The sequence below is a fragment of the Protopterus annectens genome, chromosome 7.part0 (assembly GCF_019279795.1).
Source record: "Protopterus annectens isolate FY-2018-M chromosome 7.part0, PAN1.0, whole genome shotgun sequence".
NCBI lineage: Eukaryota > Metazoa > Chordata > Ceratodontiformes > Protopteridae > Protopterus > Protopterus annectens.
The window spans coordinates 1,611,573,051-1,611,597,322 of record NC_056739.1 but is presented as its reverse complement, the minus strand read 5'-3'; the positions used below and the strand labels follow the sequence as shown (position 1 = coordinate 1,611,597,322).

At 39.8% G+C, this 24,272-nt stretch overlaps 1 protein-coding gene across 3 annotated transcripts in view; it reads right to left on the bottom strand.

The window, feature by feature from the left end:
• The window catches only part of SEMA3F (semaphorin 3F), an 861,789-nt gene that overhangs the window by 218,829 nt on the left and 618,688 nt on the right, over positions 1-24,272 (bottom strand). For all 3 annotated transcript variants that reach the window (XM_044078156.1, XM_044078155.1, XM_044078157.1), the window contains 2 exons: positions 21,298-21,417; positions 14,470-14,609 (listed from right to left, as the gene is read on the bottom strand). In XM_044078156.1, the coding sequence (XP_043934091.1) occupies positions 14,470-14,609; positions 21,298-21,417 (260 nt within the window). The remainder of the gene's footprint in view (positions 1-14,469; positions 14,610-21,297; positions 21,418-24,272) is intronic.

The following is a 24,272-nucleotide window of genomic DNA, read 5'->3' as shown; positions in this document are numbered from 1 at the left end:
TTCCATCTGTGTTGTTGATCTTCATTCATTCATTACATCCCACCCTCCATCCCCCATCTGGAGGTTCCTGGTTGATCTCATGCATTCCTTTCTTGTAGGTCTGTTATGACCAGAGGTAGCCTCTACTTTTATCTATCAACTTGCAAACTTGATCTGAGGTAAAAGGGAGCAGAGCATTCTGGGTAGAACCTTGGCTTGAGAGTTTTTGGCTGATGCAAGCTTGATATTGGCTGGCTCGGTTCCGAGGACAGAACCGATAACCCATCAGTAAAGAATGAACAAAGATCAACAACACAGATGGAACGTTATGGTAAGACATAACTTCTTTTTTCTTTATACAGAAGTTTTTTCTTTATATCAAGTTATGCATATCAACCTGTTTTCCAGATGTTGTTCAGAAATAGGAGAGGTAATTTCTCACATACAAAGAAGATGAAATAATAATTGAGGCTTTGTGCCAGCATGGCCACAAACGTCTTGGACTGATGGGCAATACTGTTTGGAGTAAAAAAGAGTGGACAGATCTCACACACATGATCAATGCTGTGGGTTGTCAGAATAGATCCAGGGAGGCTTACTGGCAATGTTGCTCTGACATGGTCCTCCATGCAGCTAACAGACTTCACAGCTATGATAGGGTGAGGAATGCCACTGGAGGTTGGACACCATTGACTCCCCCAGATTACATAATGATATTGCTGGCCTCACATGATACCACCAGTCAGGATTGTCAGATACCCAGGGAGATACTGAAGCAGGTGTTCCAGGAAGTACACCTATGTCCAGTTCTCACAAACACTGCAGCATACACCAATTCTCATTGAAGGACATTAATTTACACTTCTGTTACAACAGCAACACCAATTCTCATTGAAGGACATTAATTCACACTACTGTTACAGCAGCAGAATTATGCCATGAACGTGAAGGCACACCTAGCCTGTTATCTTACTAACATAGTACATGCATAACATGCTTGATGTTGGGTTTTTCAGTTGCATAGGTCTGTCAACATCTGGACAACAGCAACTCATGTTACATAAGTGTCTCCATATATTGTTAGTGTGATCCATAGTTGCTGTGTTCCACTGCCTCTTGTTATAACTGTGGAGTATACTCACATGCATGCCTTCTTAAAATATAGGATCCACATTATGACAGATGATATGCTTCCCATCCACTGAGGACATACCTGGTAAGGCAGTCTACATGGTTGCTACATTTCACTATTGATAAATGCATATGTGCCATTCATGACTACTGGGGTCTTGTTCACCTGCACAGGGCACCTGCAATCTGTACATCATCCTTACCCTTCCACTATGTGTCTATATTATTTGCTGCATTGTTATTGGAATGTTACATGATGTCTGGCATGTGCTTAATGATAATGTTTGTATGTCTATCTTTACACATGACAGTGCTACACATGACAGTGGCCTTTCAACCTTCACCACTGCTGGTGGAATCACAGGAGGAAATGTTAGGTAGGCTTTAGTAGATGTATTGACTTCATCTGTCATATTTGTTTGATATGTAAATTACACGGCATATCTCTGTTATATTGGGTTCCTGAACCACCTACATCTACCACAACTTGGTAAGTTCATATCATCATCAGCACTGTAGTAATATAGTTGTCCAAGACTTCAGTACTATGCTGCATCTTGTGATTTCTGAGTATATTTGACATGTGTAATCTGTCTATTTTTGTAGCATGTCCACTATCTGCCTCCTCCAATAGCCCGTCCACTGTTTTTGACCTGGTATGTGATGTGTCTAACTGTGATTGTATCACCCATGGTACACAGGTCACTGTACTGGGTTCACTGTCTGATTCAGAAGGGGATAGACATGATAATTTTAATTGTTCAGGGTGTACCCTCTGATATGGATGATGGACATGATGATGACCATGACCCACTGTCCTTAGCAGAGTCTAGTAATGATGGCGGCTCTTCCTCACAATGGATTAATAGTGCTCATGAGACTACACATGGGAGTGTAGCTGATGTGCACAGATACTTGTCAGAGGGTGGCTTGCTTACTATTACAGGCACATTAACATCGTAGCTCTGATCTGCATGCACTTGCCCATGTCTCCGATCATGTAGCACACCAGCAAAGTGTGTTACATGAAGGTCGGGAGCACAAGCATGGAGAGGTCATGGCAGCACTGGTTGCACAGCATGACAGTGTTGCATGCTTTGCTGAAAGCCTTGTTATGGTGGTGGTACAACAATGCTATGGTATGAACTGGGTGTTATGTACTAAACAGATTACCTCCAGTGGCAAGAGTCAGACCCCCCCATTAGACTCATACATGGCCCTCAGACATCAATGTCTGTGCTGCAACATGTACACACATCTGCTGTTGGTCACTCCACCCTGAGCCCAGCAGTCATGTCCAGACTGTCACATCACAGTACTGCTCCTACCCACACTGTGTCCCAAAATGCTGTTGTCCCCACATCCAGCTCCTCAGTACAGCACCATCGGCTGTGTGTTTCCAGATATGGCAGGAGCAGCCAGGAATGTAATGTGAGCCATCAACATGGGTGCCTGAGACAACATTACAGTAAGACTGATAGTTGATCCAATGTGTGTCCTGTTGTGTCATCCTGCCTCTATGGCAATAATAACCACTGTGCCGACTACTGACTAATTAATCTGTAGGTGGTTTTTCATATGCCTGATGCCACAGGGTTTTTCTGATCATTTATCTGACCTAGGTGACTAGCTTCAAGTTGTGAATTTAGTACCTATATGTCATTAGTATACCTTTGTACAGATATTGACAACAGTAATGTTATATGTGACATCATGCTTCTATGTTTGCACATTTCCAGTTGAGATATAGCACATATTTGCCATGGTTAACAGCATGTTATCTTTATTATCCAGCACTGATTGCTACATTACACATTTGCTCATTGTCTGCCATTCTCACATGCACAGGTGTGCCTCTGCATGCATATGTGTGTTACTTATGGCATTTTAATATGGTACTGCACGTGCCTTGCCCTCAGAACTCACTGCACTTCTATGGGTCTGTTTCCATTTTCAATCCTCATGCTGACATGTAGTTCCCATGTATGCCTTCCCATATCTCACTGATTCCACATATATATATTTACCTGTGTTGCTGTAATCACCTACATCAATGCATGCTCTATGTCTGTTGTGTAGTCATTGTCATTAATGCTCTGCATGCATGAACATATTCTTACCTGTAACTGAGTCATGTTGCAGCAATAATCTGTGCATTAAAGCATTGCCTTCAGTGTGATATTCCAAGTCAGGCATGGAAAGTGAGGCTTGCTTGTGTTTATTTTCTTTTTGTCTGGTCCTTGGAATGCTTGTAATTAGTCATGCTGCAGATGGTTTCTATTGTATTGTAACACACTGTTGCACATCACACACGTGTGATGCATCAGTGCTTGTGCCTGGCCCTTACATTTTGGTTCTGTTTGTGCCGATATACTCCCATACACTTCATGTGCCTAGATTTCTTGTAGCACTAGTTATTTTATGGCTGCCTTTCTATACTTGCTATCTATATAATGATATCCTACCTGTCTGAAGACACCTTCCATTGTGCATACCTCCTATGTGTCACACATTTGCCTGTATAGTCCTCTTTGGTGACATACCTTGCAGAGAGACTTCATGCATTGTTTCCTCTGTATACAACCAAATATGTTCCCTACTGAGTGTTGTGTATTTGTTCTTTCTCATATAACTTGGGCTTCTGTTATGTATGATGTTCAGTGTAGATCATTAGTCATGCTCTGTGCTGTTATTTTGGGGCAACATGTGAACATCACTGTTTAGGCTGTGTGGTTTGTCATGATTCAAAGCTGCATGTAGGATGCTGCTGTGGTGCATCAGCTAGGATATCTAGGACATATCTCTCATCCTCTGTCACTCACACCTATTTCTTTTCATCCTTGTGTTATCATGATCATCCTATAGCAGTTCTGATATATCATCTTGACGTCTCAGATTTTTGGTGTAGGTCACCCTCACCGGCAGCTGGCAAGCCACCCTGTTTTACTGATAACATGTAGTGTAGCCTGGCATAATTTGTAACGATAAATGATGCCTTTTCTGGTGTGTGTTGTAGTATACCACTGCATGTGTCAATACATCTGAATCTTCTTTTCAGCACACCAAACACACGACCGATGATATTTCATGTTTTAGTGTGTGCTCTGTCACATTTTTTATTTTTATTTTATTTTATTTAACATTTGTTGACCGGGAAAGTCTGACTAGGTTCCACAGATCCTGTTTTCAGTGGAGGCCCGGGGAGAAATGCTCCAGAAGCATGTTTTTAGAATGTGGGAGGAAACCGGAGTACCCGGAGGAAACCCATGCGAATGCAGGGAGAACATGCAAACTCCACACAGAAGGCACCCCAGCCGAGAATCGAACTGGAGAACCTCTTGCTGTGAGGTGACAGCATTAACCGCTGCACCACTGCGCCGGCCATGTATCCTTGGAAGAGGTTGATGGGGCTCTGTATGGTATTATTAACCAAGGCTCCAGTGGATAACTAGAGTCACCTGTTTGTAGGAAGGAGGCAACATGTACTTAGTCCTCATGCTTAATGTTGACAGGTCAAGATTCTGCTTACATGATAGCTGTTGTCCTACACTTACCAAATAGTAATCCCTCAGGAATGTCACCATGTTGGAAAGCAGTCCTCAGACTGCTTTCACTCCATATTGCAGCATCATTCACACTACTATGATGTGTTGCCATGACATTAGTAATAAAGCCATTTGCTAAACACATCACCTGACAACTGAGCGATGGCTACCCCTTTCTATTGTATCATTCAGCATCATGTACAGCTGTGGTTTTTCATTGGATCATAGGCGGTCACTAGGGTATTGGCCCTAGGGTCTTTACAAGCCTAGCCATGTTTTACCCATGTTCACTTATACACCAGATATATAGTCTATATTTGCAATGTGAATCTAAGATCAGCACCATCTTCCCTGTCCAAGAGGGACACAGGTGAGACACCCGAGGTAAATTTATGGTTTCTCATCCAATTGTCCAAGTTATACTTAAATAGGATCATTGAGGAGCTCTATTTTATTTGAATTGGGAGTTTGTTCCAGAGGGGTGGCAACCTCTGGGAGACATATCTATCTCTGCAGAATGTACTGTTAATGTTGCAGGCCAGGTTAAGGTCCCTAGAGTGAGTGAGTCTTGTCCCATTTGATTTGTGGTGGTGCAACATTTTCATTATGGCAGGGTTCGAGACTACTCTGTAAGCCAGGCACAAGTTGCCTCTCAGCAGTCTATATGAAACAGAGAGTACAATGATAGGGCCTTCATTATGTCCATGTAGGTCATGTGTTGAAGGCTCTGGATTTTTTTGGTGAGAAACCCTCTATTGGGACATGGGTACAGTCTATTGCCTCAAAGACATTTGGTAGTTGGTTATGGCATAGAATTGTTGCATGGCAGTTCTGCACTCCATGAATATTTTTGGGAAGTGGATATATCCATCCACCTTGGTGAACATTGCTGCAAAGAAATGTGAGAGGATGCGACTGGCAGATGTCTGGGACACTCCTGTGCCATCTCACATATGCCACTGAAATGTCTCAGAGGCCAGTATGCCTAGACTCAGGCACACTTTTGTTTCTGTTGCTAATGGGTTTCCCTGCAGATTACAAACATACATACGGGATGCACACGGCCTGCATACAGCCTGCACCAACACTCATTCTAATCTGTATCTATTATTTCCTGGTTAGAGATATGGCTTAACTGTAGCCTGGCTCTATGCCTCACTTGTTGCCTCTGGGACACCTTTGTAGTTTATCCTGCAGTATGGTTTACAGTACCACAGCCTGCTGTAGTGCAGTAAATGTCAGTTGCATATTTTAAAGTAAGGTTTGTGGATTCTGCAGGATTCCCAAAGAATATGCAGAATATAGGGGTATTAAGCTAAAGTGCATATGGCCTCTGTTGAATGCTTTCAGAAAGTTATTGCCTAATACTTTGTTGCATTTCAGTCACAGTGGGTGCACCCATTGTGTTTTGAAATCTGGCAGATGTGTGCAGAGTCCATAATTACCCTACACTGAATAGATAATGGCTTATTGTTGTTTTATAATACTTTATAGAATGACATCCGTCAATTATGCACTGATGTCTTTCTTCAGCACACTGTGCTAGCTGCAATTTTCTTTTGGAATCTGTCCCACAATCACTTACAGAACTTTTAAGATTAACATATAGTTCCTGAATAAAATGCTGTGTCTGCTGTGTACTGGCCCTTGCTATACGTACTGTTTTACTGGAGTCTGTATTACACAACCAAACTGATTGGCTGTTATGATTCTTTCATCACTTTCATCTTTCCACTTATCGAGCCCTGAGCTTTCTTTCCATGTCTCACTTTCCTTTTATGTTTTTAACCTTATTCCTTCTTACTTCTTACTCTGATTGTTTTCTGTCACCTGACATTCTTAGTTGTTCTTACAGTGATGTCTTAATCAATGCAAATTCAGAGGTACATACTTAATCCGAAAAAAAGTGTCAGTTTTGCTATTTTGTTGATGTCACGTTTAATTATTTATTTTATTTATTTCCATTTGTTAGCCAGGATGGTTCATGTGAACTAGAGACTATTTTCAGGGGAGGCTGGTGGAGAAAAGCTCCAAATTTTAAATTCAGTATACATTATCAGAATCAACATTAATAATGTGGTATATAGTTAAAGTTAAAGATTCCGTTATACAGCTGGCAACAGATAACAGTTTTCATATATATAATAATAAAGATAACAATAGCAGAAAATAAAACAACAGCATAAATAGGTGGAATGATATAGTGCAAGGAGAAGTGGAAAGAATATCTAAGAAGAGACACAGGAGGGGAGGAAAAGAGAAGCAACTGGGAAGATATGTTAGGAAGAGAAGAGATGATATATAAGGAGTGGGAGAGGAGCGAAGTAATGTTAAGTAATTAGAGGAAAGTTAATTAAAGGTAAGAAGAAAAGGAACAGGGGAAGTAGTAACAAAGAATCTTAATGAGAGTAAGATGTGTGGGAAGTAGAGTAACCGTAAGAGGAGTAGGAGTTGCTTTGACTTGATCGCATCCAACTTTAGAAACTTTCAGACTTTCCCTCCTTCTGCTTTGGACAGCTGTTAGGATTTGTTGGTGTTCATCTTCTTGTTATTGCAGTTATTACTTAATATTTGTGTATTTTATTGTCATTCTTGTTTTCCCTTTCGGTGGTGCAGCGGTTAGCGTTGTCGCCTCACAGCAAGAGGTTCTCCAGTTCGATTCTCAGCTGCAGCGCCTTCTGTGAGGAGTCTGCATGTCCTCCCCACGGTCCAGTAACATTTAAAGACATGCAGGTAGGTGCATACATGAATGGGTGTGCCTCTTTGAAGGTTGAGCATTGGGCTGGCAACTCGGCACCATAAAAATCCACTGCCAATCATTAGCGGACCGGAGTTCTGCTGTGGCGACCCCTAACCAGGAAAAGCTGAAAGACGTTTTAGGTGACAACATGGTGGAGAGGCCCTCAGGCTTTAAATAAATGCATCCATTGCAGGCATAAATTCCCCAATCAGGATGCCAGTGCAAAGTGTGTGCATTGTTTAGGGGCCTTACATTTGGATTAAGACTGTCGGTTTATGCTGCTTATCAAACCAGGGCTATCACTGAGAGGAGTAACAAACTTGTACTTAAGGGGCTTCTGCCTGCATCAGTTGGAGAAGTTCCTGCTTCACAGTCATCTTTGTCTTCTTCCCCTTCAACAAAGAACACTTCTGATAATCATAAAGGGGCGGACAGTAAGGAAAAGGGTAAGGAACAACATAAGGAGAAGCACAAGGAGAAGAACTCCTCTAAGAAACATTCTTTGGAATGACTGTGTTTGTCCAGACTGGCAACAAAGATCTCCAAGCCATCGGATCTGGTCCTTTTGGAGCAAAGGTCCCACAGTAGATTCTATGGGGGTAATGATAGCCAAGAGGAAGGAGCTCACTGAGAAGAACTCTACTGCCAATCCTCCTAACAGGGAGTCCATCATGGTGGACAGGTTTGGCAAGTGGGTATATGCTTCAGCAACCTTTATTCCCATGGTGCTGAATTACTTTTAGCACATGTTACACATTTTCAGAGGGATTTGACAAAAAGAGCTATTCCTATCTAAATCCCTCTCTGGGTCCTTGTCTGTGGAAAATAGAAAATCAGATGACATGCAGCTGGCCATTTCCAAGTCCCTGTCAAATATGTCTATGTGCCTTATTTCTAATGCAGCTGATGGCACATTGAAAGTGGCAGGCACCAGAATAGCTATTTGCCACCACTCCTGGAAGCATTTCTGCAAATGTGTGGAGAACTTCATGATATCCTTCATTAATGCTCCTACTGGTGGGTCCACTTTATTTGGGCTCAAAGTAAAAGCGACACTGTCTAAAAGTGAGGAAGAGGGCTGACCTTGGCTGCTGTGGGGATACACTTTTCTCTCTTCTCAAGAAACCAAAAAAGATGTAAGAAATTGTGGTTCTGCAAGTACCAAGGTTTTTCCCTGGATACTTCTAGCGATAGACACCCAGAAGTAGAGGGGGGAAGCAATCACAGTGGACATAATCCTCATGGCCGAGGTGGACTGCAGAATCAAGGTTTTCAGGGTCCCTTTTCTGACAGGCCTTTTCAGCACTCCTGAATGGTTTCCCAACTGCCACACTTTGGATGCAGTTGGCAGCAGGGGGCATTTGTCTCTGTACCCAGTAGCTTGGACTTCCATCATTCAAATGTATGGGTGCAGAGAATCATAACCAGAGGCTATACAATTACTTTTCTTTACCATCCTCCTTGTTCAGAAACACTTCCTGTTTTTCCACCCACACAACAGAAGGCAACAGCACAAGAAATAAAACAGCTTCTAGACAAACAAGTCATCCAGGGGGTCCCATGAGACCAGCACGGGTCCGGAGACTACTCAACATTATTTTTGGTACAAAAATAAAATGGGGACTTCAATTCCATTTTGGACCACAGTCACTTGAATCAGTATGTAAAAACAGACAAAATTCTGGATGGTTACAATTCAGTCCATTTTACTTTTGTTGAGGAAGGAAGGCTGGGTGTGCTCAACAGACCTCCGCGACACATACTATCATATAAAAATGGACAGACTCTCCAGGAGATTTATCCACTTTCAGCTGTGAGATAGTCAGTATCAGTTCAGGGTCCTGGCCTTTGGTCTCATCACAGCCCGTGGGTGTTCATCAAATGCATGGCAGTGGTTGCAGCTCATCTGCAGGGGTTCCATGTGTTCCCACATTTGGATGATTGGCTTGTAACCACTCTTGTAACCACTCCCACCAGGAAATTTTTATACAAGCAAGGGACTCCTTGCTCCACCTGTGTTCCCAGACAGAAGACTGTCAATCGCATGAAGTCAAAGCCAGAGGCAGTTCAAATGATAGAATTCATTGGAGGCAATCTAGATGTCAAAGTTACAGAGATCTAGATTACCGGAACTGAGGATTCACACCCTTCAACATCAAGTGATGCCTCTATTCTTTCATCAAAAAATCTATTTGACACCTTCTTGGTTCAATGGCAGCATCCATCACCTTAATCCCACTAGCCAGATTTTACATGAGAGTGTTACAATTGACTCTTATAGTTCAATGGTTGATGAGATACCAGCCAAAGAACTTTCCCATGTCCCTCACCCAAATTTGCAGGAACCATATTCAGTAGCGAATTGACTCTCTCATAGTTTCTCAGAGTTGAACAACTAATCTCCCCTCACCCCAGGCGACAGTGACCATGGACGGTTTTTAGCTGTGGTGGAGGGAGCATTTCTTGGGAAAGATATCCAAGGCATGTGGTCTCCCACAGAGGCCAGTCTTCACATCAATGTCCCAGAGCTAAGGGCAGTCCTTCTAGCATTGCATGCCTTTCTGGATTCCTTCCTCAAGGGAATGACTGCCATCCAAACATACAATAGTCTGGTACATCAACAAACAAGAGGAAGCACTCTTATCTATTCTGTCACAAAGCAGTGAGGATTTGGCAGTGGATGATGTCTTCTCACTGCTTTCTGACAGCAACACACATCACAGAGAAGTCCAAGTGTGTCGGTAGCCAAGTTGAGCAGATCTATTCTTCTAACTCCTGAGTGGTCCCTCAACCCCTCAGTGTCAGAAAAGATTTTCAACCACTAAGGCCAACCTTGCAGCAATCTATTTGACTCCCCCTCCAACAGCAAGAGCAGCAGTTACTTTACTCTAAATCCCCAAGAAGGGGAGTCTCCAAGGGATGCTCTTGTCCACAGTTGGCCCCCTGTCCTGCTTTATGCTTATTCTCTAATTTCCTCTAATGCTGAAGTTTCTGCAGAAAGCAATGTCGATCAAGGCTACGGTCATCCTCATTGCCCCCTTTTAGCCTTGACAGGTGGGGTTTCCCTTCCTCTGGTCTCAGCTGATTCACTCTTCATGGGTTTGGACCCAGCTCCAGACCTTCTCTCTCTCACCCATCTGGTATGCCTCACTTGGACATCAAATCCCTTAAGTTAGCCATATGGTTTCTCCATTCCTATGATGGTTAAACAGTCCAGGCTTTCATTTCACAATTTGATCACCTCACTAAGACACTCTGCTAGAAAGTATATAAGAGCAAATGAAAGAGATCTTTGATTTGGGCTTTCAGGAGGAATACAGATCCTTTTTCAATGTCTCTCCCTGCTATTTTAGATTTTCTGGCTGGAATTTTTCAAGATGGTGTGTTACTCTACAATTAAAGTCCATTTAGTGGCCATTTCCAGTTTTCACATAGGAGAAAATCAATCACTAATTTCTTCTTTGAAGTTGTATAAGTCCTTCTTAAGAGGTACTTTCCATGTTCAGCCTTTTCTCGGGGACCCTGTCCTTCCCTGGGGCATTACCATTCATCTTCTTCTTCGGGTATTGATGAGAATTCCATTTGAACCTACAGCCATTGTTGAATTGAAAAATATTTGTTGGAAAACAGTGTTTCTAGTGGTGGTTACTTCTGCACAAAGACTTTTAGAACTTCATGCCCTTTCTTGAAAGCTGTCTTATTTGGTTTTCCCTAATGACAGGGTAACATTGAGAACAAATCCTTCCTTTCTTCCCAATCTGGCCTCAGAATCTGTGCTTATCCAGTCAATCAATCTTTCTGTTTCCTTTCCCCATTTTTCTAATAAGGGAGAGTACATACTACATCTTATAGACCGGGCATCAACTGCTTAGATTTGAATTGCATCACACTAAGAACATCAGAAAGACTGAACCATTGACTGTATCCTTCTCACCAGCAAGACTGTGTAAAGGAATGTCCAAAGTAACTATTTTATAATGGTGAGTGCATTTCTTATGTTTATAAGAAGAAGGGAGTATCTGCGCCTGGTAATCTTAAGGCTCATTCTACTAGGTCAGTTGCTACCTCAAAAATCTATACCTGAACTACCTTATTCTCAAAGGTACCACTTGATGACATTTGTGCAACAGCTACATGGTCTAATATCCACACCTTCATATCTCACTACAAACTGGATTTGTAATCTATGTACAGAGCATCCTTTGGTTCAGCCATCCTCCAGCATATCCTGCTAAGGGTCCTCACAAGGTTTGTGGTAGCTGGGGACTCTGTCCCACACATTGAGGATGGATGGAAGAGACACTGGAAACAAAATTGATGTACTTACCATAATGATAGACCCATGTTGTCTGCTTCTGTCCTCCTCATCTTTTCTCCCTCCACCCCCTTCCAGTTTCTTGTCATATTCCTTTGGTTCTGGTGTGACTGCACTAATTTATGGACAATCTAGTTATGTCTTTGCTATGTGCAGTGTTCCAGGAGCTCCTTAGGCTTCTTCAGAATATATTTCTTTTTCTTGAGGGGTTGTATTGGCCCTTACTATAGGAAATGGCAAACTCAGTCTGAGGTAATTTAGTGCAAAGAGGGGATTATGGGTGAAGGGAGGAGCATTAGCTTTGGATCCAAAGTCTGAGAGTAGCCATATTGGATCTGATCGTATCCTAAGTACCAAAACATTGAGGAGAATGGAAGCAGACAAAATGGATCTATCATTAAGGCAAGTACATAACTTTAGTTTTTCTAGTTAAACAATCTGAATATTATTTGTTTTATCATTAATGTTTGCTGCTATTATTCTTAATGCTTTTACAGACTTGTTTGTAGTACTGTCATATATAATAATTATGCACTTGAATCCATTCATCACCCCTTTTTCCCATTTTTGCAGATAGGGTCGGGGTGTCACTTCAGCAGTCACAATCATCTAGAGGCAAGGTTTACACAACCAGGTAGTTAGCCCTGCTATGGTAGCTCTTCCACACCATACACCCGCATGCACACCTATGGCCAGTTTAGAGTATCCAATCCACCTACTACATGTCTTTGAAATGTATGAGGAGCCTGGAGCACCTGGATAAAACCCACATGAACACAGGGAGAGCATGCAGTATCGACACAAAATGCACTGCAGCTAAGAATAAAACCAGAGAATCTCTTGCTGTGAGGTGACAACACTATTCTTTGTGCCACTGTGCCACTCAAATTATGCACTTGAGTCTATGTGGATTATTTCCTTGGCCATTGCATGTAATGGGCATTGCCAGCAAGCTCACCCTGCTAAGTAAGTAATTAAGTAAATAAATAAATACATAGATCACCAACAAGGTAATTGCAAGTATGTTTATATTATTATAAATCTGATTTTCTGTACTAGAGAAAATTATTAAACAGTAGCAGGCCCAACTCAAGACTCCTACAACATCCACTCAAAATTCTCTCATGAGAGCAAACACTCTTATCCATAATTTTGTGCCTTCTCATCTTCATCCAGTTTAAACCCAGTATACTACACCAGTTCCTATAAAAATATCTGTTAATACTTCCATTAGTCTTTTTAGCAGAGTTGTAGCAAAGGACTTAGTAAAATTCAAACAGGCAACTTTGACATTCTTTCCAGTATTGGTTTCCTCATAAAATTTAAGTAAACCTAGAAAGTTAACATTGATATAAGTTTAATACTCTGACAATAATATCAGTGATAGATGTTTGAACAGCAGACAAAGCATCTTAAGGGCAGGCTGGGCAAGAAAATGTCTAAATCTAAAACATCTCCGAAATAAAGGGGAGAGATAGAATGGGTCTTTCTGCAGAACCATCCTTCAGTGGAGACCAGAAGGCCGTTCCCATACACGTTAGTTGTGTGATTGGGTGGAGATGACATAGTGGGGCTGGTGATGCATAAAGACCAGTCAAAGGGAAAGTTAGGATATTAAAGAGAAAAAAAGCCTGAACTAACCCTTTATGATAGTAGCATAATTTCTGACTTGTGCAGTCTGTGTTAAGTAGGACAGGTAAAAAAAAAAGAGTCTGCAGAGTAGTAAAAAAATCTGGATAGTCAATGTAGATAAGTGCTAAATAAATAAATATATATATGAGACTTGGTTGATCTCAATAATACCAAATTTTGTGAATATAATTAATCAAATAATTCTTATTAAGTTAGTACACGTTTTTCCATTACCCTATTTATTATTGTTGTATACTTTACTGGCCTAGAATTTTCCAGAATGTTCCTGGATACTGCTGTCCATATGGGTACCATTTTACTTTTCTTCTGTTTTTCCAACACTACTTCCTCTCAGACAGGTCTCTGTTAAAGAAGTGGTGAGCAATTCTATAAGAGAATAACCAATTATCTCAGATGGGTATGTGTCTAGTTTTTTTTTTTTTTTTTATGCCTGATTTCCTTTATTACCTCACTGAATGCAAAATCTCTGTAGCCATCTGTTATCATGCAGAAATAATACACCTTCCTAAGTAGGTACCCTTGTTTTCTTCTGCAAACATTGACAGAGGAGACAGACAGAGAGTACTTATTTGGAGTGGCCTGTTTTCATGTTACATGGTACAGCATTTGGATAACTTGTGTGTAGTCTGGGGTACTGAACATGAATGTATGATGAAGATGGCACTCACAGCCATGTGTGCAGTGAGAGGAACCCCTGACATCGGAAGAAGAAATTGATTACAAAAATATTTTTCTCCATACCTTTTGATTAGATGTTACCACGACCTTTCATTTTGGAGAAATGCTACTTAGTGCCTATTCCTATAAAAATATATATTAAAATTCAACCACGGCATACCATTTTTGCAGAGTTCTCTAACTAAATGTTTTAAATAATTTCAGCCTTCTGAAATATGGAATAATTTCTGTTCTATCCATGTTTATTTTGCTGGATTAGTGTGATAACTAGGATAATACAACTCTGTGTGTGTGTGAGCAAGAAAACTGGGTAAAAAACATAGTCTCTTCAGCAAAAAAAAAAAAAAGTGTATTACAGGTAACACAAAAAGCAATATTCTGAGCAAACATTTTTTAGACATTTCCGATACAGTCTTCTAAATACATACCAGACAAATTCTTCCAATCCTAGAATGCATGGCTGGGGTCTGTCCTGCTTCACTTAGTTTCTCACGAAAGAAAAAGTACAGCTTGTCATCATTTTTCTCAGCACTATCTGGAATCAGCTGAACATGCACAAATGCTGGATCTGGAAAATGAAACAAAAATGTGTATCTCTCTCTATATCCACATATAAATATATATATATATATATATATATATATATATATATATATGTGTGTGCATGTATCTATCTATCTATCTATCTATCTATCTATCTATCTATCTATCTATCTATCTATCTATCGATATTCCACACAGCAAAATTATTTCATCAGAACTGAGAAAAACAGGTGTGTGTTTTATGGAATTATTAAAAACAGAGTGTTATTCTGACATAAAGCTCTTGAGTAATTTTGGGGGAAAACCAAATACATACAACAAAATAACCCCCCACCACGACACCATGGCTATCACCTGACTACACCTTGCATTGATGTTGAGATTTTTGTCACTCTCACATTACTGTAGATACATTTAGGTTGAGACAAAGGAATGCACTTTTCAAAACTGTTTGACTTCTCAGACTACGGCTTGCTTCTGGACCATTTTAGTTGTGGTTTACAAATGCACCACTGGTTTTAACTGCATGCTCAGGTTGTTCCACAGTAAAACATACTGTTTAAACAATACTCCTCTCTTATGAGAGTTCCTTGAGGGTCAGAAAAAGGATCCCTTCTGTTTTTGTTCTCATAAATGACATATATGGGAAGACTAATGCAAGGTACTAATAACTTCACATTCATACATAGTCCAAACAGTATTGCAACACTCAAGAAAGACCGTAAAGAAAGACTTCATATGCATATCTTCTCTTTGGAACAATTATAATATTACTTAATGAAAAAGAAATGAAGAACTCTTTCTTCCAAGAATCATATATTACATTCAAACACGCAAATACCACTTTTACTATTTTTAAACCCACTATCACAGTTGAAATGCTCCTCCTAACTTGCCTAGACTCTTAATTCCCATCTTCGCTACAGCTATATCCTTGCATACCCCCACACACCCTACACATCAACAACCTCCTCCAACCCTCTCCGCAATAAACAACACAGCTTCTCACATATCTCCTCCCAGCTTTTCCCCTATACCCACCCATTCTATTCAAGCCACAAACTGGCCTTTTTACCTCCTATGAAACTACACTTGACACCAGCACCATCACCTGGGAATAAAAAACACTTCCCATGGTACACATTCCTCATTACCTATCTACCCAAATGTGGAGACATACATCCTAACCCTGGCCCACCCTCCAATCTTAACCACAAGAATAACCCCAAATATTTAAACATACTTACTCTGAACTTAGAAGTATATGTAATAAAATAGCCCCACTGCATGCCTGGATTGATCAAAATAAACCTGACAAACTAGCCCTTACCGAAACATGGCTACACCCCAATGTAAAAGACTCAGAAATAATACCTCCAAGCTTTGCAATAACCATAAGAGATAGATCTAAAAAAAAGGGGACGGATAACTCTTCTATATCCCTCTATGCTCAAACTCATGCCCCTACATCATCTTTTCCAATGCTGAGATACTAATCTCCTTTTTGAACCTCAACATATCAAAAATAATTTGCATATTAGTAATGCATATCCCACCAGGGAGCAATATACCAGTGTTGGAAAATATTTTATCCTGGACATCCCAACAATAAACCTTCAAACAACAATCTTAGGAGATGTAACTATAAATTGGCAAACCATAGCTTCCAACTCCCCCACAAATAGTATACATTTTTATGTTTTTTTCTCAGCTTATCAATGCTCCAAAAAGATACAGTAAAGATCTTACCTGCCAATCCACCCTAGACTGAAATCTAGTATCCCACCACGCCAATTACCACTCTTCCAGTAGAATGTCTAGCTCCCCGGGTGATCATCTACCAGCTTATTCCCTTAGAACAAACTCACAACAATGAAGAGTACACACTATAAAATCAGTTAGTAACTCAACTAATTTTTGTCAGCATAAATTCAACTATCTCCTACAGGAAATAGACTGGACACCCCTTAAAACAACTACCCCTTAATGATCCTGTACTATACTTTAATAACACCTTCCTTCACATACTTAATACACTCGCTCCCATTTGTATGAAAAGAATCAAACAGAACTCAGCACCATGGCTCTCTAAGGAATGCAAACACCCGATGAAGCAAAGAGACCTAGCTTGGTCAACCTGGAAACAAAACAAAAATTAACAAAATCATGTTAATTTCAAAACACGACGTAACAAAGTGACACAACTAATCAACAGAGATAAAAGGTCATATTATTCCCAGAAATGGAGAGCACGCACTATCACTTGATACTCCATCATCACAGATAGCCATAAGTTTTAACAAGCACTTCATAAAATCAATTTTAGACCTACTAAGAAACATCCCTAATACTGGACCCCCCCCCCCCCCACCCTTCAACCTATTCAGATAGCAACCCCAGGCCATCAACTACTTCTATCCCTGTCATTACTGCCCCTCTACTCAACAAAATGTCATACAACCCCCATTCTCATTTCAGCCCATACCCACCGACACCATAGTAAGTTATGTAACAAGAAGATATCCAGAGGCCAAGGAATACAAAACTCTTTATTAAAACAAAAAATGGTAAGTGCTTTTGCGGTCATCCGCTTCTTCAGACCATACTACAAACAAAAGGATACAAGCCTTAAATACAGCACTTAAACCAATCACAGATAAAACCAATTAGATAATTAGTGTAGTAAACTTTTTTCTTCAGTGCTGGTTTAAAAGAAACAGCACTGTTTAACCCAGGGGGGCATGTTAGCTCTAAAGTCAATAATCACTCTTAGTTCTGCATATTCAGTGTTGTTTGTCAGATCACCCTCCCTCGCACTTACATAAACAATTTGTAAAACCAAAAACTTAAAACAATGTGAATCACCTGCTTCTTGTACATGTTTAGCTAATGCATTAGTCAATTTTAAATTACGAAGGTCATTTAAATGTTCCATCACCCTTTCTTTTAAAGTTCTGTTACTCTTTCCAGTATAGAAACAGTCACAGGAGCAGCATTTTGCCAGGTAGACAATATTCTTAGTCAGACAATCAACATAAAAAGCAAATTCCAGTTGACACAGTGTTCTGGGGTGCATTATAACACTTGAAGACCATACATATTTGCAAATTCTACAAGATCTACATGCAAATGTGCCCTTACGTTCTGAAACTGGAGGGTGACCCTGCTAATATTGGACAGAGGCTATAGGATAGGCAATATAGAGAGGGCTATAGCATATACAAAGAGTAGTGACTGTTTTAACATATGGCCTTATTTTTCAGAAAGGGGAGAACAGTTAACAATGGAAGTAAAGGCCAAGAAAATCGATTGCAGAATATTAGCAGGGACACCCTCACCTACTCTAGTGATGTAAGTAGGATATGCAACATTGTGAAAAGAAATTGGCCCAGCCTACTGATGGACCCAGAGGTGTGTAAGGCAGTGGGCACACAACCCCACTTCACTTTCAAGAATAGCAAGTCGTTGAAACGCAGATTATGTTATAAACAAACACAGGTCCCTTTTCCAGGTTCAGAACGTAAGGGCACATTTGCATTTAGATCCTAGAAGATTTAGAAGCAGGTGATTCACATTGTTAAGTTTTTGGTTTTACAAATTGTTTATGTAAGTGCAAGGGAGGGTGATCTGACAAACAACACTGAATGTGCAGAACTAAGATGGATTATTGACTTCAGAGCTAACATGCACCCTGGGTTAAACAGTGCTATTTCTTTAAAACCAGCACTGAAGAAGAAAAACTTACTACACTAATTATCTAATTGGTTTTATCTGTGATTGGTTTAAGTGCTGTATTTAAGGCTTGTATCCTTTTGTTTGTAGTATGGTCTGAAGAAGCGGATGACCGCAAAAGCACTTACCATTTTTTGTTTTTAGAAAGAGTTTTGTATTCCTTGGCCTCTGGATATCTTCTTGTTACATACACCTTAAGAAGCTACTACAAAAACTAAAACCCTGCTCTGCCTCAGCTGAGAATTTCCCCCCATACTACCTCAAATTGGCTGCTAACGCAGTCATCTACCCAATCAGTATCCTTATAAATAGGTCTTTATCCGAATCAGAAGTACCTACCATATGGAAACAATCTCACATCACCCCCATCCACAAAGGAAGCAACTATTTTGATCCATCCAATTTCCATCCTATATTTATTTATTTATTTTATTTATTTACATTTTTGTTTACTGGGTAAGTCTGACTGTATACAGGTCCATTTTCAGAGAAGGCCCGGTGAGAAAAGCTCCACACTACAATAGAATGCAGTATATGAGAGAACAAAATATAGAACATACAATTGATTTTAATACATAAAATGTTAGAAGTTAACAGTTTTAGTTAGTACAGTAGACAGTCATTGAGGTACATAGTCAAAAACTTAAAAAAAATAAAGTTTTTTTTTTTTTTTTATACCAGTATATCCATCTTGTCACCCATATTCAAAATTCTTGAGAGAGGTATCCATCAGCAGGTAATGCAATATCTCTTGCAAAACAATCTTTTTTACCAAAACCCAACATGGCTTTTGACCTAGACACAGCACAGCTGCAGTCCGATTATCTTTTACAGACACCGTGAACAAGGCCAGAGATGCAGGATTCTATACAGCCTCAGTATTCCTTGAGCTCTCCAAGGCCTTTGACACAGTGCCTCACTCCTTACTTCTGAACACACTGTCTAACTTAGGCTTCTCACGTAACACAGCAAAATGGTTTCAGAGCTACCTCAAGGATCGTAAACAAGCAGTGAAATGGTCCAATGAACTCTCACCCTTTCTCTACAACCCTACTGGAGTCCCCCAGGGCTCCATCCTAAGACCTCTACTCTTCAACATTTTCACAAACAACCTTCACACTGCTTCTCACCCTGGGACCCTCATTCAGTACGCTTATGATTCCACCATAATCTGCACTACTCAATCACTACCAGAGCTACTTTCAAAAACTCAACAGTCCTTTACTGCAGTTGTAGCCTGGCCAAGAAATGCCCAACACTTTCTTAATTCAAAGAAGACAAAACTAGTACTCTTTCATCCCCAAAACACCTTCCCTTTGCAACATCCTTGCATCTGACAACACTGTCATTGAAATAGTGCAGGAAACCAAACTTCTAGGAGTTATCATTGACAGTAAACTGTCATTTGACCCCATATACAGTAAAATATAAAGAAAACTCATCAAAAACGGGAGCTCTTATATAGAAACAAACATTTCTTTACTGCAGCAAGCAAAACTACCCTTGCAAAAACATTTTTACTTCCCCTCCTTCTTTATGGTGCCTCTATCTTAACTAATTTACAAAATTCTACCCTAAGCAAGATGAAAAAGTGCTACAACAAAGTTGCAAAGTTTGCCACCAACTCTAAATATCACACACACCACTGTAAACTTCTTCTAGAATTAAACTGGCTTGACCTCCCCAACCAACTTGCCTTTATTCAGCTATCCACCTTTCACAACCTTATTTTCAAGCCTACTGCCTGCCCTGCACTAGGCAATCTAGTCACACCTTGCACACAAAATCGACCCCTATGATCAGAAGACAAAAATCTTTTAGCTATCTCAAAACTCACAAGAAAACCAGGTCACTCTCTCTATTCATACTCTGTCTGTATACTATGGAATTCACTACCTCTTGCTACCAGGTCTATGCCTGGCCTAACCCATTTCAAAGCCTCTTTAAAAAATCATCTCAAAAATACATGGCTCTGCTCCTGCATAAAACCTGCCTAATGCTCAGCTCTTCCTCTTCTTCCACACTAACCTCATCGTCCTCTTCTATCACATTTCAATCCCTCACAGACTGCAAGATCCTAAGGCTCTTCTAACTCCTCCTCTGTTTCTATAACATGTCCTTAAGCTACTGATCAGAATTTTTTGCTTCTATTCTTCTTAACTCTCTCACTATCTGTCTGCATCACTAACTTTCTGGCTGCTATTTTCCTAACTGAAACTAACATTCTATTTTGCATGTACTATAACAGTCAATGTCACACACTGTACTACCTATGTACTACTTTTTTTGGATACAATCTACATCATGTACAGTGAGAGTGACTATTATTGTCTATAATGTTTTAACTGTATAGAATTGTCTAGATGTGTTGTATGTACTGCAACATCTTGTAACAGTTTCTTCTTTCAACGTATTTTTGTATAGTATTTCTAATGTCATTTGTATTGTATTGTATTACACTGTATTTGTATTGTACTGTATGTGGAGCTTTTCTCCCCGGGTCTCTGCTGAAAACGGGTTCTGTAGACCCAGTCAGACCACCCCGGCAGACAAATGTCAAATAAATAAATATAGTCCTCTAATGGTACTGTGCATGTTATAAAAAGTAAGAGTATTAGCAGAAAAAGTTCAAATTATTGAGTAGGCACAAAGCTAGAAATACAATTGCAGTTTTATTGTTAAACCTCATGTTTAAGTAACAGTCGGATACGTTAATCAGAAATTATTAAACTTGTATATGGAAAAATCGCACCTTACATCAGAAAACAGCATATTGTTTTTATATGACCATTACCCAAGCTTTTTTCATACACTCTAATTAATGGCAAGCTTAATAAACAGATGCATGACAACATGAAAAACTACAAAAGGTATAGGATCGTCTAGCTTGGAAACCTAAAACCTGTTTATGTGAGGATTTACATTACTTTGCAGAGTGTGGTCATTCATGCTTGCCATTCATTTTAATTTTTATCACTCACCGTTAAGCCAGCGAGAGTTGTACTGGTCAGTCCTCATTGCAGTCTGCTTTCCCATTGTGCGGAATATTGCTGCATCTGTACCCATAAAATCGATGTAAACACCAGCATACAGCTCACCATCTGCAGAAATCAGTAAGAGGCAACATTGTTAATTAAGTATTGCTTATTTTTCCAGATGGATATTATTTTAGGGATGCGTGAGACTAGTACTTTTAGTACACAGAATATAGTAGCGTTACATTTTGAATGATAGGCTACACTGACTGTGTTTCAGTTGACAATATGTTCATCAGTGCAATGATAGTATAAGTCAGTGTAATGTTTTACCTTTTGCACTGACAATATTAGGAAAATGTGAAGAACTAGAGAGTGAAACTTCAGTTATCCACAGGCTGGGTAGTGGAAACTGCTGAACTATAATGCAGCTTATGTCACAGTGGCAGAAGGTGATGTGCGGGGGCAGTAGTGGAGGGGAAAGACATTTGGTGTAGTAATGTACAGGCTATAGCTGCCTGTACTTCCCTGCACTTACTGTTAATGGTACCAAAAAGATCAACAAGGATGGAATCAACATTTTACTAGAGATCTACTCTTTCAGTGCACAGCTGGATGCAGCGAGAAAACAGCTAGAAGACTTCGACAACCATGTTACTCTAGATTATCAGCAATGCCACACATGGAACAAAACTGCCTTTCCTGTATTTAAAAAATATTGCATAGCTTCCTTCAGGGCTTCAATATAATCTGTACAGCATTTCTCTTTTTCCCCAAACGTCTGCTGTTCTTGTTCCCTGCTTCTTCTCCTCCCTTTCTCATTTCTGTGCAATCTCACAGACACGTCTTCTTTAGGACACTTCTCTGCCTGACCAAACACACTGTCCTTGTTTTACCAAATGGATGTGCATTACTTGGTTTTGCTGGCAATACTGGAGACCTCATTATGTTTCTGGAGTTTGCTATCCAAATTTGGGCTTAAAAAGGGGAAAGTACACCAATTCCTTTTACCTCCTCACTGACTGGATTACCAAGAGGTAATGCTTCCCATTTTTTGTTTATTCTCTCTTGAATATTTCAGTCAGATAGCCTGTACAATGCATTCTAGTTTACTAACTCCCAAAGTAATAGTATTTCATATCTAGTTTTCAGCCCTGCAGCCCTTTGGCTTATTTAAACTCATATTTAGTTTTCTATGTTTCTGTGAATCTTCCTATGGTAATATGCCTTTGGTAAGCATCTGTAGAAGGTGTTATATACATTTACATCTGCACTATAACTTGAGAAACTATATACATATCTGCAGTTTACATTACAGTGAAACATTCCTTCAAAATGTACATACAATAATATTGTAGAAAATGTTATGGCAGTAACACACTGAGCAGTTTCTTCTGAGTGGTATTTACATTAGCTGGTAAGAATTCAACTTTGCTTTCCAGTCTGAACTACAGTGCTTGTATGTGGCCCTAGGTTTCATTGTTATCTAGGTATTTAGTTGTTTTTATTAAGGTATTAAAACATCTGGTCTTAGATTAATTTGTGCGGCTGGACAAAGGTGATCTAAGTTTTCAGTGTTAGTTTAATTAATTGTGTGACTGTCTAAATGAGGATCTAGGCAGGCTAATGTTTTGGTCTTCTTGTTTAGTCTCTTTATGTTCCTTCCTTGGAGTCACCCTCTTCCCTTATCCAGCACCATTTCCTGCTCCCCAAGACAGCAACATGTAAGGTGCCTTTTAAGTGTTAGCCACTTCAGTTTTTAGAAAATGCAGGGTGTCAGCCATTGTGAACAACACAATGTGAACATTAGGGAGTTCTGGTGAAGAAGTCAGGATGCAGCATTGGAGAGGTCAGTGGACTGCCTAGTGTAGGTCACAAGTGTCTCCATGACCCATATATGTTCTTTGTTTTCTTGTTATACCTTGCAAAGGTATGAATAAATTACAAACCATTGTAATGGCATTAGTTGCTGATGATATTTCTGTCTCATTCCTCCCAGCTGCATTCCACCTAACAAAAAATATGCTGTTACTACAATGTGCTATTGCTTGATGAGCAAGGATTGCAGCCATGCATTCCAGAAGTGCATCATATCTCTGATCCCACCTTCTGGTGCCAACTGCTACTCCCAGACCAGAACGGTCAGTTTCATAGATGAGGACTTTGATTTATTAGGGAAGTATTTCTGTCTTCTGCTGATTTACTGGCAAGATGTTGCTATAATGATTTTTTCCATATTCCTTTTTTACTGGTAGTGTTTGTATTATATGAACTTACAGTGATGTGACACAACCATTTTAGTTAATGTTGAGGAGAGTTAATTATCATGAAATTTATTGAATTATTAAATGTTTCCTTCTTGAAACGCAAAACTCATAATGTATGTTTTTCTTGACAGAAACTGACTTTATGTCTGATTCTACAGAAAGCCTTAATGTCAAATAGCTTTAAAATAAGTCATGAAAATTAAAAATGACCAGGTATGATGTTAACCTATAGTCATACTTTATTGGGTAGATTATAGCATCAGGCTCCTGTAAAACATATCTTGATTTTGAATTTTAGAAGCCAATGCTTTCAGGTAGCACTTAGTCGGCTAGAGTGCTATCATGTTGCTCTTTAGTACTTTTACAATCATTCATTGGAGTCACAGAAATTTTCACTTGCAGCTGCCATGGTTGCAGGTCCAGTTTTTTTGCATATAATGACATACATATTCATTTCTCATGTTGGGATATGGGTGAGGCTAACACAGGTACAGTTAATGGGGAAGGCTATTCATATGGTGGCCAGAAAATGAATTATAGAATATGAAGATGGAAAATTACAAAGTGTATAATAGGATTAGAGGATTAAGTGTGATTTTTGTTAAAGCAAAAGTTGTCTAAAGACATCAGCATGGCTATAGTATAGTATTGTCCAACATTTCTTAAATGGTGAGGCCAGAACCTGTTTAGAGGATGCTGATGCTTAAAATAATC